The following is a 22442-nucleotide window of genomic DNA, read 5'->3' as shown; positions in this document are numbered from 1 at the left end:
TTTTATTTTTTTTCTATTTTATGTTTTGCTCCACAGAAATACATCAATATCATACGTATGTACAAATTAAATGCGTGTATTTGTCACATCCTTCAAAGGCTTTTATCCTCTCGCGAGATTTATGTAAATTGATAAATATGGCGTAAGGTCTCGCGATAGATAGCAGCTGTACCCCATTTTCCAACTGTCCCTCTGTCGGTGAGAGTTTTGATATTCAAGGAAAACCTCAACAGGGGTTTAAAATACAGTGTGAACATCTGGAAGAATATACTGAATTATATAATTCACTAGATAAGCTCTTCGGCTCAGTGTTTGTAAATGAAAACTAAAATATGAGGTAAGTACATTGCATAGTACGGATGCTGTAAAAGATTGTCCTGGGTGTCGTTAGCTTCTCACGGTTTAGCCTGCTTGCTAGCTGTACTGGTTAGGAAATGTATCGGACGAACATAATACAATATGTAATCCTGTGTTTGCTTGTGATTTGTTTGTTTTGGGTGCTTATATGTATCTGATTTCGGTTTCTGAAGTGTGTATGTAAAAGCTATGTACTGACATGTTGATCACTCTTGGCTTTGCTGCCAGTTAGCCAGTATGCTAATGTTAAATCACTGCAACTCTGCTTCACCCTCTGCATCCCGGGGTGGTTTGTTTGTAATTTCACTAATTTGTCCCATTTAGTCGCCTACAGGTTTTTACATAACGAATTACTTTTAAACTTTAAAATATGTCGACCACCAAAAGAGGTTCTGCTTTGCTACATTTGCCTTTAAATATGGCGACCTAATTTTTTTGAATCCATAAATTCATTTTGATGGATGTTTGGCACAAAACAGAGAGTTCCAAAGTCCTTTGTGTTTGAGAGTTCGTGCATGATTTGCTCCACAGTTATCCCTTGAAAACCATATCCAATTGATAAACTGAACACTTCAGTTCTTCAGTTTAGTATGTATTTATTTACTTAGTATGTTTTTTTCACTTCTCTATTCCTTTTGTGTGTGTTTTTTTTAGTGCAGGAAGTGAATAAGAGGTAAAGCGCGTTCACTTCTTTTTTTCTAACCACTAGACCAGGGTCTTGCCGTTTTCCTGCTGCTCAAGAGCCTTCTCAATAAAGAGTGTTACAAAATTTTCCATTTACATGTGATTAATAATATGTAATTTAAAAAGAATAGACAGAACTGAATTATTTCCCAGAAAGAAATCGGGCTGAAACAAAAAAACTGATTAATTACAAGTAATGTAATAAAAAATATTAGTTAACTAGTACAGCAGATGAAAATTGATTAAATTTGGTGATCATAATAATAAGTAATAATTGTTATAAGGACTAAAAACAGACTAAAGCATGTGATTTGATGAGACGTTTTTATGACTCAGACTAAGCAGGAATTAAGCAACACTGGGAGAAAAAAGTAAATTTAGTGTTTTCCTGTCCTCAAGTGTTACTCAATAGCTGTGTCTCTATTAAAATGGTTTTGATGATATGGAAATCTTTAATCTGTGATTGTTTATTATCAGCAATCAAACTATTCTGGCATTGTCAAATTAGGCATCGTTTGTTAAGGGATGATTCAGTCAATTAGGGTAAATCCTGCTTGTGCCTCTGTTGTGGCTGAGTGTCTCAGAATGTTTAACAGTTGTGTTACATTATAAATGTTTACAGTTACACTCGCAGGCAGGGCTTGTACACATACAGTCACATTGGGTGCTTCCTTGGTGTTTTAAGTTGTGTGTATAAAGCCTACTCCTTCTGATTAAGCACTTACTACTCATGTAATGTGATAAATGATATGTCAAGTTCTTAAATACTTAGGTCGCAGGGCAGTTTAGCAGTTTTATTGAAAGACGTAAAAAATCTTTAAAGTGAACAACAGTTTGTGAAAGATGTCAAAGGAAAAGGGGATTTTGTCACAGAAATACATTCTATAACTCAAACTTATTATCTATCATTATTTTTAGTGAGTGAGAGTGAATACTGAGCGAATGGGCTCTGAAATGGTATGTGAATGTATTAACCTGAAGTGACCTTGTTACACCCTGCAGTGGGTGTTGATCCTTGAGGAGAAGCTGATTCTTTCTTACCTTCTTTATAGAGTCCTTGGTCTTACCTTCTTTACACAGTCTATGGTCTTACTTCTGTGTTGCAGGTGTTCTCTCACAGCCCAGGACTGAGTGAAACATGGCACAGTTCCCCACTACATTCACAGGTCAGGCACAGCATAAACCATTTGTGGATTTGTAAGCTAATAACAGTTATGTGTCTTACATAGGATTGTAAAAAGCAAGTGGAAAGATTTGGTTTACTACATGGAAAATCTGATACTGGACTGCTACTACTTATAGTATAAAATATTGCTTAAAAATGTGGAATGCTTACAACAACAAAAAATTATTGAAAGCAAGAAGGTTATATTGAGATTTATGTATTCTATTTATTAACCTGTATTTAAACAATAAAAAACACCCACTGAGATTGAAATCTGTTTTTCAAGGGTGACAAAGTGTAACTTTTTACACATTTGACCTAAAATAGAAATGGTATAAATGCACATGGAATACACTGTAGAATAGAGACAATGTTCACAGGATTCTCGCTCTCTTAAAAAAGCAGCTCACAAAGCTTCAGTTCAGATTGAAAGGCATTTTTAGTTGCAGGAGCAGCATAGCTGAACGTCCCAGTCAGTCTGCACTCGAGGGACAGAGACAGTAAATGTCACATGAGCACAGGGCATAGTGGCCTTTAGCTCTCTGGACCAGGGGGCACAGATAGGTGCACAACCACAAATAGTCTTCAAGACTATTATAGCCAGTCAGCCCTGGCATACAGTTCACAGTGATGGGTAGGTCGACCACCGCCAGTCATGAAGATGTTGGTCAACAAAAGAACACTTGTTCACTGACCAATCACACAGCATTTACTGTGTCATTGGCCTGAAGCTGCAAAGGGAAAAGGGTGACACTCCTTGGTGGAGGTTTGGTGAATGTGGCACTCACAAGTCCCCATGCTTAGACTCAAAGTCAAATCAAAATACAGGTTGAGGGAACCAGAAAGGCAAATTCAGATTCCGTCAAACTGTATTTTACAGTGTATTTTTTATTTTTTTTATTTTACAGGTCCAGATGTGTATCTGATCTCAGTGGATGAGAGAGCCAAACATGATCAGCAGTTTCACAGCCTCTCTCCCAACGCTGGAGGTTACATTACAGGTACAATTCAAACATAAACTCAAGGACAGGACAGGCGTTGTTACAAGACATCAGAGATTTGAGGTTGAGTTGTGCATAACCCCAAGCTATCAGGGTTTTGCGCATAAAACCTCAACATGCTCCTGCATGTATCGTAATACCAACTGTGCATCAACCCCTGAGACCAGCTAGCTGCAGCTGCCAACAGCAGTACTACCACTGTAGGCACAACCTGCTATTGCCCTTATATTGTACTGTGCTGTGCTACTGACACAGTTGGCTAACTGACTATATTTACAACTGCAATTTTAAATGAGGGCTATTAAATGCATCTTCTGTCCCTCTGTGAAGTATAATATCACTTGTTATCTAAGACTATCTTCCAGCCAAGTTACATCTTTAATTTACATTCAAATTAACTCCTTCACAATATACTTTTAAACAATAAAATGTCAGTATATTGGCAACTCCTTAATCATATCTTTATGTTCTTAAGGTATTGTCTGCCTTGCCTTTTGTCTTGTACTAAATACATTATGCAGTTGTATAGTTTGAACCTTTAGCTATGTATAACAGTGCACCCTCATCATTCTCATAATTAGAGACTTATATTAATTGATTCCTGCATGTTTGAGTAATTTAGCATTTTCCTGCATTCAAGGCTTGAATTTGATTTTCATCTACCCAAATTACACCACTTGCACTTCAAAAAAGGCAGACTCTACAAAAATCAAAATTGTCATGTAAACAAATATTATTATATTTGTTTTTAAATTTTTACTTTAGGAGATCAGGCCAGGAACTTTTTTCTCCAGTCAGGACTCCCTCCTCCTGTCCTGGCCCAAATCTGGTAAGTGAAAGCACTTTTAGAAGCCCAATGGAAAACCTTGAACCTGCATTTTTACTGTGAGTGGGATCACCCCCCCACCAGAAAAGTTACAATATATTTAAACATTAGTGCCTGCTCGTAATCTTCCAGCACCTCAGTAATGGTAAAATATGGAAATATAAGACATCATTTTGTGTTATTGTCTTCATTTATCTTTCTCTCTTGTTCTTTAGGGCTTTAGCCGACATGAACAGTGATGGCCGCATGGATATTCATGAGTTTTCCATTGCTATGAAACTCATCAAGCTAAAACTTCAAGGTCATCCCCTACCCCCCGCACTGCCTCCAAGTATGAAACAGCCCCCTCTGCCCTTACCTCCACCACCTGCCTTTGGTGAGTGCCCAGTAATATGTTTCAGCAGCACACAGAGTCTCACAAATTTTTCAGAATTTCAGATTTGCAATTCGCATCACTTTTCAGGTACATATGATGCATGACATGAATTCCACCTCATTCACCAAAGCATCAGATAGCAGTGTTGATCTTTGCTTTGTTATAGATTAAGCTTCTTATGCTTAATTAACCCAACACTGTTTTCTGCAGGTTTGCCTCCCATAGCTCCAATCCCTGCTCCCATACCTGTTGTCCCTCCCCTCCCACTGCCCCCTCTACCTGTTGGCGTATCACCCCCACTTGTCTCAACCGCTCAACCTCCGTTAACCCAGCCTATCGCCAATGGTGCCCCTCCTACAGCAATCATGCAGCCCATCACTGGCTTCTCCCACACAGGTAAGAATCTGCAGTGTTTTATTATTTTAAAAATGAAGTTAGGCTAGCAGCACACACAGTTATGTAAATCGTGGCATTCTGTGGCTATTTTCTGTGTTTCTGCCTTTTTAAATTGATAGCAGTCAGAGACAGAGCATTTCCTTTGACCCCTGCATATTTTTCTGTGGGCAGGAGTTGTACACTGTCCATGCTCTATGAGTCTGACACACTCCTTAATTTTTTCTCTCCATAACGCAACAAAGCGCTCCATATACTCTGTTGGTTATTGGTAACCTAGTGCTGCTTGCTGACATGACTCTTGTGCTGGCTGAAGGACAGGTCATTTAAGTAAGACCCTATTATAGCTGACTAAGAATAAAAAATACTTATTTATGTTTAGTCTTCCTCTGCTTCGGCCCTAAGTATAGAGTTTATAACTCAGTCTCTCAAAATTTATTTAAAATTGTTGACCTGAGGAGTCGGTGCACGGTATATTATTGGATTAATTGCCCACAGCCTTTTTCAGTTGAAGAATATGTTTCTTCCAGCTCCCGCTGTCAACAAATCTTCTTCCTTCAATCGATCCAGTACCAAATTACAGAAAGGGCCATCTTTTGACACTACCAGGTAACATTTGTTTTGTTATCCAAACACCGCAACATAAAGTAAATGTTAACATTGGTAACCTTTGTCTGCTTTACAGTAGTCAGGTCCACTCTGTTCCATCAGACTGGGCTGTCCCTCAGTCGTCGAGGCTCAAGTATCGGCAACTCTTTAATTCACATGACAAGATGATGAGTGGACATCTCACAGGTGAACAGACTAAGACATTTTGTTATATGTTTTATGTGCTGTTTTTTTAAACTGACTTCAGGGAGATTTGGTGTGTGTTTGTGGCTTTTGGTTGATGACCCTTATTTGAGCACAATTGCCCCTTTAAGCCCCTTCTAAAAAGTGTGGTAAAGTCATAACACGTATAATGATAAATGAAGAACTTGCATAATAACTTAACATAACATAACTTACAACTTACATAATCATATTTGCCTTCCAGGACCTCAGGCACGCACAATTCTCATGCAGTCCAGTCTTCCTCAAAGCCAGCTTGCTACAATATGGTTTGTTAACTCAATCATCTAAATGTTTGATTTATTAGTGTTTGGCTTATTGTTAATATTAATTCCCTTTTAGGAGTTTGTCAGATATTGATCAGGATGGGAAACTAACTGCTGAGGAGTTCATTTTGGCTATGCACCTCATTGATATGGCCATGTCTGGTGTCCCGCTGCCTCCAGTGTTACCTCCAGAATACCTCCCCCCTACTTTTCGGTACTGAAACACACAAGTCATACAGTTTTCGGCATATTGTTGTTGAGGTTAGTTTGAGTAATTTAAGTTCTCTATAATGTCTTGTAGGCGTGTTCGCAGTGACAGTGTGCAGTCTGACCAGAAGGCTGTCCCAGAAGAAGCTGAAGAGGAAGCAGACAGCAACCAGGACAAGAAACTGCCTGGTATGTTCATATAACCTTTTTCTATTAATATTTTAAAACAATGGCATGACCCATTCATAGTTACTGGAATACTTATTACGTATTTTCTAATCTGTCCTTAAGAGAAGGCTTGTCGTATGAGGAGTTACTTTTTCTCTAGTTGGAGTTTATTGCTTGTGTATTAGTTTAGTTGTATCTTTGTTGCTTTGTGTCTTCCAGTGACATTTGAAGACAAGAAAAGAGAGAATTTTGAGCGAGGGAATCTGGAACTGGAGAAGCGGCGGCAGGCTCTCCAGGAACAGCAGAGGAAAGAGCAGGAGCGACTGGCTGCTCTGGAACGGGAGGAGCAGGAGCGAAAGGTACATTGTTTAAAACACTTTTTGGTCTGAACAGACTTTCACACACTTAACTAATCGCATGTGTCAACCCAAGGAACGCGAGCGCCTGGAGCAGGAGCGGCGAAGGCAGCAGGAGCTGGAGAAGCAGCTAGAAAAACAGAGGGAGCTGGAGAGGCAGAGAGAAGAGGAGCGGCGCAAAGAAATTGAAAGAAGAGAGGTACAGTTGATTCACATTTAAATGGAAATTGTGTCAGGAATGTTTTATCACCATACCAACTTTTATTACTGTTTCATGAAATGAAATTTATGTTCTGAATGACAATTTTGCTTACCAGATGCCATACACTTTGACAGAAGCTTGGCTTTAGATGTGATATTGTCTTTTTACTAACTTACCAATTTGAATTGTATTCATATAAAGGCTGCTAAAAGGGAGTTGGAGCGTCAGCGTCAGTTGGAATGGGAGCGGCAGCGACGCCAGGAGCTTTTAACTCAAAGAAATCGAGAGCAAGAGAGTATAGTTCTGCTCAAAGCCAGGAAGAAGACTTTGGAGTTTGAACTTGAAGCACTGGTAATTTTGTTCACATCATTTCTTATCTCAAGCTACTTTTGCTAGCATGACTTATCCATACATTTCTCTTATGGGCACAAGGGGTGAGATCTGATCATGCTAATTTGGTTTGACAGATCCTTCTGTTATAACCAAAATTCAGTCTACACTCACTGTTATAGCTCTGCTTGTGTTATAAAGATAGCCCACCTTTGATGCTGTGCAAATTTTGTAACAATCACATTGTCTGTATAGTCATCAAATAGAGCAGGATCACCCTGTTGTAGATGGTGCAAAAAGAGTCAGGGGTAATCTAATAACCTATTTCTTTTGTTTTCAACCAACAAAAAACTATTTTCAGAATGACAAAAAAACACAGCTTGAAGGAAAACTGAAGGATGTCCGTTTTCGACTGTCAACTCAGCGGAGAGAGGTGGAGCAGACCAATCAGTCAAGAGAGACACGTATTGCAGAGATCACCTCACTGCAACAACAGCTTCAGGTTCAAACACTCACAAACCACAAGTGCCAACTCCTTCCTTCACCTTAAACAACATTTTTTAGACAAGTTATATATTTCTATAAAGCTCATATTTGTTGTGTTGTCTTACTTCCCATGTTTACACTGGGTGACTCAAAACACAAGCTCATCTGCTGCAAATACTAATTTGAATACTTAAATACTTATTTGAATTGAATTTGAATAATGACCTAATGAATGAATCATAGTCTTCTCATTGTGCCTCTCAGGCCCTGCTTGAATATTCGATGTGTTTTACAGGACTCACAGCAGTGGCTGGGGAGGCTTATACCTGACAAACAGACTCTGAATGAGCAGCTGAAGCAAGTCCAGCAGAACAGCCTGCAGCGTGAGTATTGTTATGGGCAATCTTTAGCTAGTAAAAAAAATAGGTGTGTAATTCACTGTAAATGTTTAATATCAGGGTGCTGACACGAAATGCCTAAGCAATATACACATGCAGAAAACAAAAACATGCAGTAATCTAACCGTATATGTAGATAAATAGATAGATGAATAGATAAACCATGTGCAATAATTTGGAATGACCCTTTCAATAGGTATTAATGGGAAAGGGAAGTGCAAAAAGACATGGGAAACAAAGACATTTCATCCTAGAAAAGGCAGTGATCAGGTGGCCTGAACAGAAAGATTCCTGACAGAGGCAAGAAAATAATTATCTGATGAATTGTCCAAAATGTTGTGACTGTAGCACATTTAGAAATATATTTTCTGGTTAAATTGTCAGATTTACAATCCATATGGTGCGGTGGGGAATGTATTTTGAGTATGTGACTTGCAGACTGCCTGTTACGCAAACTAAGGTGTACTGTAGTTTGTATTTGATCAACGCAGTGTAGGTTCACATTATTTTGTTGTATTTATAGGGGACAGTCTTTCATCACTGCAGAAAGCCTTGGAACAGAAGGAAATCAGTCGGCAGCAGCTCAGAGAGCAGCTGGACTCTGTGGAAAGAGAAACCAGGGCCAAACTTCTGGAGATAGATGCATTTAACACTCAGCTCAAGGTAAATGTGTCCTCCACGCACACGTCTGTGAGAAAAAATCAGCTAACTGCTTTTTCTGCAAATAAAACCGTGCATGGAACATAAAAATGCACTGAAGCTTAATTCTGGTTCTTTGAGAAAGTTTGCAGTCTTGGGTTGGGCTGGACCTACAGATGAAGGGAAGGGTTTGGGTCCAGGTGGCGTTTGGACAATAGGTGTGTCAGATTTTTTTGGGCTCGATCTTAACATTAATGGGCTATAGTTAACAGTTTTCACTAATGTTTGTTTTCAGGAAGTTTTACCTAAAGCTGCTCCCTTCCTCACAGTGGCCATGCACATATGAGCTGTGTTGTATGAGTATGATGGGCTGGAAGGCACAGCTTTGTAATGGGTTCTGAGTCCGAAGACTCAGACAGTTATGTGTGTATAAGTGCATATATACAGCTCTGAGACAGCTCTGAGAGAAGTGGCCTCTTGCTGAGAACTAGATTTAGATTTTCTGCTCTGTGACGATGGGTAGGGCGGCCTTGGAGGAAAAGGACAAAATGTAGATTATTTTTATGTCACAGTATCCACCAAATTGTAAAAAATTGTGACTTTGAAGAAAAAAAAAAGTCCACCATCAGTGTGTTTGTACCATTCATGGACATAACCTAAATAACATGCATAACATGCACTATGCTTTGAATATTGACTGTGTTTCTGTAAGTCATTCCCATTTAACAGTTGAGGATGGAGAGTCACACTAGTGAAGAATGCACGCCCAAGACTAAGCTTATTCTAATTTCTGCAAATACCTCACACTTATTTTTTCTGAACATCGGCATTGTTAGGGAAAAATTAGTATTGTCCTGACGAGTCCTAGTGTTGTACAGAGAGACAGGAGACTCTGTAGTCTGTAGCTGGAAAAGTTTATTTACCATTAGTCCAGGACCTGGTGAACTTGAATACTCAACACTACGCGTTAGTATTGGCTATTCAAGCCACACAAGGAGGTTTAAATAGGAACTAAGAAGGACATCTTGGAGACAAGCTAGTCGAGATGAAATGAGAAGAGCACAGTGTACCACTTCTGTGAGGAGTTGACCAAGGAGACTGATCATTTTAAAGAAGGACGCATTCTGTAATAGTTGGGTGATGCCAGAGCTAACCACAGAGAAATGCCAACAATGAAATGGAAGTGTGCTTGCTAAGACAAGGGGATATCAAATTCCACTACAGGCATACATTTTAGACAAAGACTACCAGTGGAAATGCTATAAAGTTCTGTTTCAAGAACTATTAATTTACTTTCTAGACTTGCAAAAAAAAGGTTTAAATCTGATGCGATACATAGTATTTGATACATAATATGATAATTTAACCTTATAGTTATACTAGCTATAATATAGTGTTCAAGCTACACTTCACCTGTGACGGGCGATCAGGGGAGGCCAAAAACTGCTCAAAGTTAATATGGCTAAATTAATACGTGATATCTTTTATTACTAAGTTATTTGTCTTATTAAGGTAGTTTCCTGTCATTTACTAGTACTATTACACACACAGACATAGCTGTAATATAAAGAAAATCAGGGTGGAAGCTTGCCTCACACGCATTGCCACATATGCAATAAATGCTGTATTCAGCATATTTTCTCTCTACTTCTCTTGAAAACAAATTATTATTTTGTTTAAAATGTAATATAATATCTGGCATAATTCAGACTGCTACTCTGTGAATGTTACTGCACTAATCACCAATATTTAAATTGAATTTATTTTTATTTTTGAATTAAATTTATCATCTGCATTATTGATACAGTATCATACAACAAACAATGAATGACAATTTGTGTTTTGTCTCAGCCCTGGATGTCTGTCTAATATTAAAAGTGATCTAAATATAAAAAAATGGCATTATTGCAAAAAATCTCTAAATCTCTAACCCATATTATATTTTTGTTCAACAAGTGAATGAATGAACCATTTCTTTTATTCTCACTTATCCCTTTTCTCCCTGAGCCATTTGCTCTTTTGCTTATACCAGTCTCTCTGTGAGTTCTATGCCAACCACTGTGCCAGGATAGAAGCCCTGCGTCGCCAGCTTGGGGACGATCAGAGAGGCAGACAGGTAGCGCACACTGCCACTGCTGGCCTGGGGTTGTACTGCACTGACATAATCTTCACAGGCCAGTCACAGCTCAAAGCCAATGTAGTTTTCTTGTGATCGCAGTCAGCTTTTAGCCATCTGATGTGTCAAACCACTAACCTGCTAATGTATGCTTGTATCGCTGGCTATTTGTTGTGTCACTGTGTGCCTCATTGTGCTAGATGGACTGCAGACATTTAATCCTTATATAATATAATAACCTATAATAACTTTTTCTGTCACTCTTTTACTAACAAAGGCTATGTAAAGAGTGTATCTCTAATAAAAACATGGGTGCAGATTTTTGTGTTCAAAATGCTGGGCGACGTGTGAGACTTTTGAAACTGCTTACCACAGCAGTCCTGTTCCATATGCATATTGTCAGTATGTATTCATAAACAGGTAATTGTACGCCACAGTTCAAACTCTTATTGCTACAAAGTTTCTCTTGTTTTACATTTTCTAGTAAATATACTTAAGATAATGAGGAGTGTAGTGGTGCACTGCAGTCTTTTCTCTGTGTCTCCATTTTTCTGTGTTTGAGCTGGTTTAGGGTTCTCATATTATTCACCTTGTTCTCTGCTCTGGTATGATTATTGGATTTCTTATAGAAAAGGTTTGCTAAATGATAGTGTTGACCATTTTGCCCTCTTCAGAGCCATGACATATAAAATTATCAAGCCTTTGTTGCTCAGGCTAGTAGAACTGAAGGTACATCGATGCGTTTGAGTTCCCCGCTAGTGTCAAGAAACGATTCACATTAACACTGTACCCAAAAATATATTCTTTGGACTCATCCATTGGTCAATGAGTCAATGTACAAGTTATCATGACAGGCCTATTCATACATCATTTCTTTTCCCATCATCAGGGCTAACAGTCAAATAAACTGACTGTGCTCAGACTGCAAGCTTTGTGAATAATGAATGTTTGGGCTGTCCAGTCCAGTAACAGAAGGAGGACATGGGGAACCCTGCAGTTTTCTTCTATGCATGCTCAGGCCTCTTTAAGCAGAGCTACAGAAGGAAAAGAGCTGTGAATCTATCTTGGTTGCACTTCATGTTTCTGTGAGTGGGATGATCTGTAGATAGGTGTGTCTTGTGTGTTAGAGGGGCGTTTTGGTGGTGGGTAGTACTTTCATTAATAATGTTAATATCTTTTGACACTTGGAACTGCATTTGTCTGACATGAATTTTAGTGTTAAAGTCTGCAGTTTAAGTGTTTTTACCCCTCAAACACCTTTCAAAATTCATATTGAAACCAACATCCCCAACTAGTAGTAAAAAGGTTTCATCTGAACAATGTTTTTCAAATCAAGACTGCCATGCGGAAATTACTTTTATCAGGTAAATGGACTCTTGTAAGACCCACCTCCTCCTCTAGGACAGGGCAAATTTAGCTCAGAGCAGTAAATACTAGCTTCTAAGGCCAGTTCCTACAGATTGAAAATTACAAATGGTAGTACGAGTCAAAATGTTTTGATTTCAAAAGCATTTTCCAGATGACTACCATTGAAACATTTTCTACCACGGTTAGGTCCTGGATGAATGAGGGATTACACAGACTGGTGCAGACTTGATTAAGCAGTTAAGCCCTTGCTGCATGGATGTTATTACAATTCAAAGTAAATATTTATTTGCATTTGTTTTTATTGTGCTGAGGATATAGAAATGATCATTTTGGTGCAACATCCCTCAAAATACCTTTTTGATAACTAATGGCGACTGTGTAGCTGTGGCTCATGATGTTCTTTTTGAATCCACTTATTCACTGCTTCTTCCCATGATGCTTTGCAGGAGCTGAGGGAAATCCACAGCCGTCAACAAAAGTTGAAGCAGAAGGAAGCGGAGGGAGATCCCCAGCTTCTTACACACAACTTCTCACATATTCCAACAGAGAGAAGTTCTTCAGAGGTGCAGGATGCCAGGTACAGGGCATCTTCTGGAATTTAGGCCTTCATGTTTGTATCAATAGTACCATTTAAATGAGCACATTTTCACATCCAGGAGCTTAACCATTTGAGAGACACCGGATAATAGAACTGCTAAACTAATACAAGTTTCAAGTGCATTTCAGAACTAAATTAAACTATCCATCTAAACTACAATGTTAATAAATATAATAATTATTTCTCTAATTATTTCTCAGGCTGTCGTCAGATGAAAGCTCATCTTGGAGAGATGACATGGCAGCAAAGGCTCCCAGCCCCGTTTCAAGCTCTGGACCACACGGTTGGCTAAACAGAATTACTCAGGAAGATGAAGAGCGTAAAAGAAGAGTCATGGAGGAGGAAGAGGAGGGAAGAAAAGGGACCAAGGAAGAAAAAGAGGAGGAGGCTCGAGGAAATAACATGCAGGACAAACTCAACAAGCTGTTTAGTCAACCTGCTGACCCCTGGGCTTCAGCAGGTACCACAAAAATTCTGCCTGTTTTTTCAATATGAATTTCCCAAATCAATCATTTGAGAGAGCTCTGTATTGTATTGTGCTGTATATTTGTGTATTTGACATTATTCTTTTTGCCTTTAAGTGGATAAGACCTCTGCACCCAGCCTCTTTGACCAGAAGCCTTCAGTGAGTGGATTTGAGCAGCAAACAGTGAAGGTGGTCTACTACAGAGCGCTGTATCCCTTTGAAGCTCGCAGTCATGATGAAATCAGTATCACACCAGGAGATGTCATTATGGTATGGGACACAGTTCATTTTCAGACAATATACTTTTTTTTTTTTTTAATAGTTATATTCATATACGATACATTGTTACTAAAAGCTAAGAGATGACTTTTTCTAGTAGATTACCACACCTATATCGTGATTAATGCTCTTTAATGAAACCTCATGTTATAGTTTATTTATTTATTTTTATTTATTTTTTTCCAAATATTTGCTTTTTAATTTTTATTACTATCCTCAGTAATTGTAAAACAGTTCCCAGCATCCCTATGCATGTGAATTACTGTGGCGTGATTTAACAGTTTGTTTTCTGTCCTGCTTTGCAACCTGAAGGTGAAAGGGGAATGGGTAAGTTTTGGCCTGCCTGTCGACCAATCACAAGCCAGTGTTCATTAGTCATTTTCATGTTCATTCATTTGCTGTCAATGAATGACGTCCAAAGCCATTCGTTTGTTTCCAAATGGAATTTTGGGGCTTGTATTTCATCTGTCCCAATGATCTGAAGGGTGCTGTTACTTATGGGAATTCACAACAGTCAAGCTCAAAACAAAATTCACATTGATTGCCGAAACATTTAAATTCTTTTTACATTACATTAAATATATGCTCATGTACATGGTCAGTTATTAAAATGGTCTGTATTTTGACAAAGAAGTTAATGTAATAAGTACATGTAACATCAAAAAAGAGCTGGAAAATCACGCATGGATACATTGAAGAACACAAAATGTGTTGTGATTCAGTTATAATAGATTGGGTCTTTCCCCATCAAAATGAGTCATTCTATAGTGTGTATTGTTGCACTGTGTGAGGTGCTTAACCCCGTGTTTTTTTTGTTGTTGTTTTTTTTAATACAGGTGGACGAGTCTCAGACTGGTGAGCCTGGTTGGCTGGGAGGGGAACTTCGGGGCCGCACTGGCTGGTTTCCAGCCAATTATGCTGAGCGAATACCTGACAATGAAGCACCTGTAAGTTTGCGCAGCGTTACGTCCTCCACACCTACTTCTGCTCAGCAGCCTGATACCACTCCTCCCCCGGCTCCTGGACAGTCCTCTTCTGCCTCCTCTTCAAACAGCAATTGGGCTGATTTTAGTACAACGTGAGTTCAAATCAAGTTTTACTCTTAAAATGAATAAGAGAAAAAGCTCATAACATTTATTGTGTCTGTCTTCTCAGATGGCCCTCAAATGCAGGTAGTCAACCCGACAATGAGGGATGGGATGCTTGGCCCTCCTCCTCAACGCCACAAAATCCTTCACTTAGTGTGCCCTCAGCTCAGCTACGCCAACGCTCTGCCTTCACACCAGCCACCATGACAACAGGCTCTTCCCCTTCTCCTGTACTTGGACAGGTAATGTGTGAAACGTTCTATAACATGTCCATTTCAATGAGACTATTAATTTATGTCAATTCCATCTGTTATACAGGGAGAGAAAGTAGAAGGTCTTCAAGCTCAAGCCTTGTATCCATGGAGAGCCAAGAAAGACAACCATCTGAACTTCAATAAAAATGAGGTACAACTTTGGTGGCACAAACTTTTGTGATCATTTTAAATAAGTACTTAAAGATAGATGATATTATGATTTTGTCACTCCAGATAATTACAGTGTTGGAGCAACAAGATATGTGGTGGTTAGGCGAGTTACAGTCTGGTCAAAGAGGGTGGTTTCCCAAAAGTTATGTCAAACTCATCTCCGCCAATATGCCAACTTCAGCTGTGGTTGCATCGCGCAACAAAAACTCAAGGTGAAGTCAATGGCTTTCTTTATGTATGCATCTGAACTTCTCAGGAGTGGTGGGCCGGACTTGAACATTATTATCATACTATTATATTATAATGCAGAAAATGTTTTTTATTTAATTTATTTTCAATATTTTTTGGTGTGTAGTGATGCTGGACCAACAGATAGTCCCCCTAATGGAAAAAGGCCCTCCCCCTCCCCAACCAAAGCAGAATCAGGAGAAGGTATTTTAATAACAATTGCCCTGTGCGTGTGTTTGTGTATTTGTAGTTGAGTACACATTTTCATTTGTTGCAGAGTACATTGCCATGTACACATATGAAAGCAGTGAACAGGGGGATCTGAGCTTCCAGCAAGGAGATATTGTCACAGTGACCCGTAAGGAAGGAGACTGGTGGACAGGTGTCGTTGGTGGCAAGACTGGAGTTTTTCCATCCAATTACGTCAAACCACGAGACTCTTCATCTGAGGTGAAATTATGTGTTGTTGAACGTGTTATGCTTTACTGCAGTAATTATTGAATATTTGCATTCTGTTTCTAGTCTTTGTCACTATCTGGGAAGACTGGCAGCCTTGGAAAGAAACCAGGTGATATTTCTTTAATTCCTACACCATCTGCATTTATTTGTAGTGATGAGTGCCACCTCAACAAGTTGCACTTTTCACACAATTTCATCTTACAATTTGTACTGCATTCCCCCTAGATCATTTAAATGATTTGGAAATTATTATAATTTTATTTTTGCTTCCAACAAAATGTTTTAATGAGTCTATTTCAGTGTAAAATGACCAAGGATGTTTTTGTAACACCTCGATATTCTCATTCCCTTGGTGCTGTGGTTGCACTTTGTCTGCAACACTCACTGAAGTTTCCCCCATTAAGGGACAAATAAAGGTTATCTTATCTCTTAGTGTACAGTGATGCTTGGAAAAGAGATAAATGTTCCCCTCTTTTGGCACTCAATACAACTGATGCAATTCTCAATGTATTTTGTATTTTTGTTTTACTTTAAACTTCAATGCAACAAAATATTGATGACCAAAATAATATCTTAACGATAAATCTGACTATATCTTTGCTTGAAAAAAATGTCTGCAAATGTATTAGATTAGGTGTTATTTTCACATGTAAGTAAAAACAACACAAATGGATACAAAACATAGTTTGTAATCATTTCATCATCCGTGCCTTTTTTCTTTCCGTTGCTTTGGCAGAGATTGCTCAGGTCATTGCTCCATATACTGCTACTGGAGCAGAACAGTTGACGTTGGCTCCTGGACAGCTCATCCTAATCAGGAAGAAGAATCCAGGAGGCTGGTGGGAGGGCGAGTTACAGGTATAATAGAGATACACAGAAATATGCAGTACAATATTCAATATTCCATTCCCTCTCCTCTGCTGCTTGCCATATAACTTGTATAAAGTACTACTTCCTCATGTTATTCAGATATGCCAAACTAGAACCTCATATCAAATTAATCATTTATGAAGGATTTTACTGAGACTGCTTTTTGTAACTAACCTTTTTTCAGATGTTTTCTTTTTATTTTGGCATTCATTTTTTTGCTTTTGTCAACTTACAGGCTAGGGGTAAAAAGCGCCAGATAGGTTGGTTTCCAGCCAACTATGTAAAGCTGCTTAGTCCCAGCACCAGCAAGACCACACCAACAGAGCCGACCCCGCCCAAAGTGATGGCATCCAGCACAGGTGCTCTTGAACACACACACTAATTCAAAAACATTCATTTTGTCATCTTTTGTATATTAACTTCTGGGGTTCTTTTTAAAGACAATACAGATGGAGATGTATTTACCTTGCTGACATGTTTTGGCTGCTACCTGCAAGTCATCTTTAGAACTGTCACTGATTTTGGTGATGATATGTTGGTTGTTAATTCCTGTAGCTTGCAGCTAGCAGCCAAAACATGTCAAGAAGGTCTCCTACTGTATTGTCTTTAAAAAGAACCCAAGAAATTAATACACACGGACAGATTTACTATAATTCTCCGAAGCACATTTCCTGTACTACTGATACCATGTGACTTATCAATGTTTTTGTCCTGAAGCTTTGTGTCAGGTGATTGGCATGTACGACTACGTGGCTCAGAATGATGATGAACTGGCCTTTCAAAAGGGTCAGGTGATCACAGTGATTAATAAGGATGACTGTGATTGGTGGAAAGGAGAGCTCAATGGCAGAGAGGGCCTGTTTCCCAGCAACTATGTAAAGCTCACCACTGACACGGACCCCAGCACCCAGTGTAAGTGCCACACAAATATATTTTTCTGATTTAACTCTCAACTGCTACACCAAACAGATGAGGTGCACAAACACACCCAGAGCCAGTGTAGCAGTGTGTCAATATTGTGGTTAACTGTAGCCTTGCGCCACCTCTGGGTGTGTATACGACTGTGCAAGCATGTATATTTGCTCCACTTGTTTATCATGCATGTCTTTAACTGCATGAGCCTCTATAGAGCAGAGCAAGGGTTTGTAGGTCAGACAAGTTTAGTCCAAAAACACATTCTAAAAACTATAAAGTAAATTACTACAGTAAAGCTTTGTACAGTATTGGATATTTGCATAATTCAACTGACTCCTGGGTAAAGATGATGTGTGATATGGACATCACCATTTTGGTATTTATACTTTGCTATAGACTTTGTTGCCTGACACTGATAGTTTTAGGTTTCTAGCTTTTCATATGAGAATTTGCCTTCATCTGTGAACTGCAAACAACATGCTTCTGTTTTATCTCATAATACTCAGAGTTAAATGTAACACCTATTTGCCCAAACACTAAGTACTTTTTAAAAAGCCAAGAAGGGTTTGAAAAATCACTAAAAGTGTGCTGCCACTGTTATTTGTTTTTGCTCTGTATCATACGTCTATACGTGACATATCGTTCTTAACAGGTAGTATTTTCTCATCATTGCAAACCATAATTATCACCTGTCCATACTTCTGGGACACTTGGACAGCTGGACCACATCAGCAAGTTCTATGACTAAAAGTCTAACATTGTCCATAGTTAGTTCAAATTTCAAATAAAGTAAATAGCATATGACAGGTTTTCATGGTTTTGTGGGATAATACCTATAAATCTGTTTTAACACCAATCGAGTGGCAAATTTTCAAAAAGCATGAAAAGATGGAAAGCACCAGATAGCACAAAAATATGTGCAAATCCCCTGTTTCACTTCTGGGACTTTCATTCATTCAATTTCATATCAAACTAGAAAAGCACTCAGAGAGCGCAGACCTCCGCCAAGGACTACCCCCATTTTTTATATATATTGCGATAAAATCAGTCTTCTGGATCAGATCCGGATCAGCCTTTGGAATATGAAAGAGGATCCCATTGTCCATCCCTGAGTCAAATTTCATGGGGTTTGGTCAATAATTAACCGAGATATTGAGAAACAAATTTTTTGGCCCCATTTACCACAATGTTAACTAAAATTTCAAAGTGATCCAGAATCCAGGATTTCTTCCGGATCACCCCCAAAATGAAATCAGTTCTTCCTTTTCACATTTCCAACAAATTCTGAAAATGTCATCAAAATTCGGTCCATAACTTTTTGAGTTATGTTGCTAACAGACAAACAAACAAACAAACAGACAAACGCCGGCAAAAACATAACCTCCTTGGCGGAGGTAACTAAGCATTCTATAATGTGCAAAGTCACAGAGTCAAAATCTATATTCTGCAATGAGCTTGGAGAGACCATGGAAGATAAGTATAAGGATTCTGTTGAGTAGTACAAGGAACACCCTGGTTCTGCTCAATCACATATTCACTCTCCAGTTAAAGTCAGTGAACAGTTTTCTCTGTGCAAAGGCGCTGGGGTTGGATTATATCCACCTTAAGTACCTCCAGTTTTAGTGACTACAACATTGTGTGCCTATTTTCTACCTCTCTGGAGTGAAAACTATGCAGGGTACATTGACTGTTAAATGCCTTTGGAGTAGTACAGTAGAGGCCAGCATGAGTAACATTGTTCCCACCCTTACACAGTAGTTCTTTTGTAGTAGTAGTAGTAGTAGTAGTAGTGCCCACTCTCCACAAATTATATGCAGAGATGGGATGAATGCTCTGCTCTGTTCTGTCTCTGTGCTATCTTACATCACCACACTTGGTTTACATTTGCTGCATGTCCCACCTAACCTTGCTGCATGCTCTGCTCACTTCACATCCCATTGGTTGTTGTTGTTGTTGTTGTTGTTTTGTTTAGTTGTTTTTGTTTATGTTGTTGTTGTCGTCCTCTCTCTAGGATCATATCATTACCCAGACCCCCTCCTCCTCAAAGCCCTCAAAGAGACCCACTAGGCCACGCCCACTAGGCCACTACTCAACCAATGGAGACAGCAGCGAGGGGTCACTTAACCCGGAAATGGCGACTCTCCATCAATAGAAGCCAGAGACAGACAGTAACGATACTCTATGCATGGCTCTGAGTGGACATGACCAAAGTGTTCTACAGGAGGCAGACCTCTTCCCTCGTAGTCAACTCTTTGTTAAACTGAGGAGCCAGGCAACAAACACACACTTCTGTATTTAGCTCCTTTGTATCAAATTGCACACATTCAAGCACCAGACATGTAATAACAAAAAAACTGATTGTCCAGAACCCTCCTCTGTAAAAGAGGTCTCTGCATCTGAGTATGAACTTTATTTTCAAATACAAAGAGTGCAGCCAGAGAATAGAGCGTGATTAACCAGTGGTTGTGATTGTAAACATATTTAATGCATATTACCAAAAAATAATATAATAATAACTAGGGTGACAATGTTTGGGGCTTTTCTGTATGTAAAGGAAGTGATGAAGAGTAAAACCATGCACTGAAGCTGGCACAGCGTGGGACAGTGGATAGTGGGTCATTTTGTGGCTTTTTGGGAGACCTGTCCTCAGTAGCTTCACCCCTTCTTTCCCTTTTTACCTGGCACCCATTGGTTCAGTCATTTCATTCAATTGTTTTTTTCAGGGCTCCACCCCCATGGGCCTCACTAACCCCTCCCACAGCTTCACAGAAAGACCCACTATCTGCTGGAGGACCGTTTATGCGCCCCTACCCATCTCAATCCCCCCAAGAACTTTTGCCCTCCAACCCCACCCTGATGCTGTCTCTGCCTCTCCTTAACCCTTGCCCTGTCATGCTGTCTTTCTTGCCTGCTCTGTCTCTTCCTCTTACTCCTCATCCATGCTCTCTCTTCCTTTCACCCTTTCTTGCTCTCTCTCTCTCTCTCTCTCTCTCTCTCTCTCTTCCTTTCCTGTTTCTTTTCTTCCTCTTATCCTCCCTCATGCTTCCTCCTTCTCTCTCACCTGTTTGTGTGGGAGACATGCAGACAGAGGCCTCATCACAGTGGTGTGTAAAAACAATGATTCACTTCATAGCTGAACCCCATCCAGACCTAAACATATGAAACACATTTCCTTTATAAAAATTTTAATCATATTTCAGCAATGGAGTTAACACTTCTAATATAGGCCCTTATTCTGAGCAGTTCCTCTCTAGGATAAGGTTAGTGGTAAATTGGACCTGTCGATTAAACACAGTCATTGACTCTGCTTGCAACACACCCATATGTTTAAATGTATTTGACAGCAACAAAGTTTCTAGCCACAGTGCTGCCCCTAAAGTGCTAGCTAAATTCAAACAAATAGCCTAAGTCCACACATCCGCATGTTGTGAGGGAGTATTCTAGACTCTAGTGACCTGCAATACTACAGTGTAAATGCTGCTTTTGTTTCTATAGTTTTGAGAGTATGTATGTGAAAGGAATTGGGCCAAAGCATAGAGATACAAAATACTTTGTGTAGACTTTTGTCTATCTACTAGCTTTGAGGTGTAATACTTCCTTAAATATGTACTGACATCAAATGATCCATCATATTTTAATTGCATGTGTTTTCAGTCTGTTGCTATGTTGAAAGAAAGGCCAGCCTTTTGCAGAGGTATTAGACCAAGTTTTAGTTTTTATCATTCCAAAAAATGCACTGTGTGACCTGTATGATCAATGATCAACTGTGACCTGCTCCAAAGTCAGTATATGTATCTATACTAAAGTAATAGCTTTGTATTAATAAATGTATATATAATCTACTATATATATTCAGCGACCATGCATTAGCAAAAGCACAGACAAACTGGTCCAAGTGTTATGTTTGGCTAAACCAACCCTCTCCTTTATGTAATAGTCCCAACGCCAAATCAGTCCTACTACTTTCTGTGTTCACATAGCAACAAACGACTATCCCAGCTGCCATTATGTGTTTGTCCAACTACAGTATTTTTTTGTTTGTTTTTTTACACATCTGCCCACAGAAACCAGGCAATGAATGCATTACAAGGATGAGTACTGTTGATTTTGTTGGTTTACAATATGGGAGAAGCTCTGTTATAGGTTGAAATCAAGACATATACATATAAATATATTGTGAGTCCTTTTACAAGATAGAGACTAATGCAAAGTACAATTGTTTGTGTGCATCACGTTTCTGTCATTTGAAAACTCTGTGCTGTGTGCACATTCTCCTGCTGTGTCAGTGGACTCATCACTACACTGTACTTGTAGTATTATCACATTATCATGGCCTTTAAGTTGTGACTGGCCCCACTCAGCAGGAATAGAATGTACTCACAGAGCCATATTACTACATGTAATGTCTCACTTTAAAATGCATGTGAAATGTCTTTTTTTTTTTTTTAAACAACCCTCAGTACAGCTTACTGTTTTTAAAAACAAAATCTGTTTGACATACCTTTTGATGCATTCATGAATTGGCCCAGCAATTGTAATGGTCCAACAGACTGTTGAAACATCAGAGAAGTGCTCAATATACTTGAATGAATACATGTGTCAATGAATGGTTGAATGTGTGAAGGTTTTATTGGTTGAAATTGTAATAAAATACAGTATGTGTACTTGTATACTTTGAATACAATTCCAATTTGTGAAGCAGTTAAATACCATTATCCAATGCTATTTTTGAGGACTCACAATCTGAAACTGTGTGAAATGATTACATCTCATTATTATAACATGCAACCAGTGAGGTGAAATGGCATTCCATGCAGACAGTGGATGTAAAAAAAATAAAATTATAAAATTAAATAAAATTAAATAAATTGGCATTGTGCTGACAAGAAAACGGTAATAGTGGGTCATTAAAAGAGGTGACTTCCATATTAATTCAGTGCCAGTT

The 22442-nt window shown here is 38.9% G+C and overlaps 1 protein-coding gene across 3 annotated transcripts in view; it reads left to right on the top strand.

Annotated features, from left to right (window-relative positions):
• Nucleotides 1-131: 131 nt before the first annotated feature.
• Nucleotides 132-22442, top strand: part of itsn1 (intersectin 1 (SH3 domain protein)) — a 28826-nt gene continuing 6515 nt past the window's right edge. The window contains exons 1-31 of one of the 3 annotated variants that reach the window (XM_055162474.1): nt 132-337; nt 2148-2207; nt 3115-3207; nt 3973-4036; nt 4249-4409; nt 4620-4805; nt 5333-5411; nt 5491-5597; nt 5839-5902; nt 5976-6113; nt 6201-6295; nt 6494-6633; nt 6707-6829; nt 7034-7183; nt 7524-7664; nt 7944-8031; nt 8570-8709; nt 10718-10801; nt 12616-12746; nt 12968-13227; nt 13349-13503; nt 14349-14590; nt 14668-14842; nt 14919-15005; nt 15089-15237; nt 15381-15457; nt 15531-15703; nt 15776-15821; nt 16449-16570; nt 16818-16941; nt 17300-17494. In XM_055162474.1, coding sequence (XP_055018449.1) covers nt 2180-2207; nt 3115-3207; nt 3973-4036; nt 4249-4409; nt 4620-4805; nt 5333-5411; nt 5491-5597; nt 5839-5902; nt 5976-6113; nt 6201-6295; nt 6494-6633; nt 6707-6829; nt 7034-7183; nt 7524-7664; nt 7944-8031; nt 8570-8709; nt 10718-10801; nt 12616-12746; nt 12968-13227; nt 13349-13503; nt 14349-14590; nt 14668-14842; nt 14919-15005; nt 15089-15237; nt 15381-15457; nt 15531-15703; nt 15776-15821; nt 16449-16570; nt 16818-16941; nt 17300-17494 — 3817 coding nt within the window. In that variant the 5' untranslated portion in view covers nt 132-337; nt 2148-2179. Of the gene's footprint in view, nt 338-2147; nt 2208-3114; nt 3208-3972; nt 4037-4248; nt 4410-4619; nt 4806-5332; nt 5412-5487; nt 5598-5838; nt 5903-5975; nt 6114-6200; nt 6296-6493; nt 6634-6706; nt 6830-7033; nt 7184-7523; nt 7665-7943; nt 8032-8569; nt 8710-10717; nt 10802-12615; nt 12747-12967; nt 13228-13348; nt 13504-14348; nt 14591-14667; nt 14843-14918; nt 15006-15088; nt 15238-15380; nt 15458-15530; nt 15704-15775; nt 15822-16448; nt 16571-16817; nt 16942-17299; nt 17495-22442 lie in introns of all 3 variants that reach the window. The other 2 variants (XM_055162473.1, XM_055162475.1) reach the window with 2 other exon arrangements.

This window comes from Boleophthalmus pectinirostris, unplaced genomic scaffold, assembly GCF_026225935.1.
Source record: "Boleophthalmus pectinirostris isolate CB_2022bp ecotype Guang Dong unplaced genomic scaffold, ASM2622593v1 HiC_scaffold_5, whole genome shotgun sequence".
In the NCBI taxonomy this organism is placed as follows: domain Eukaryota; kingdom Metazoa; phylum Chordata; class Actinopteri; order Gobiiformes; family Gobiidae; genus Boleophthalmus; species Boleophthalmus pectinirostris.
The sequence above is the reverse complement of the archived record's forward strand: the minus strand, read 5'-3'. Positions and strand labels throughout refer to the sequence as shown.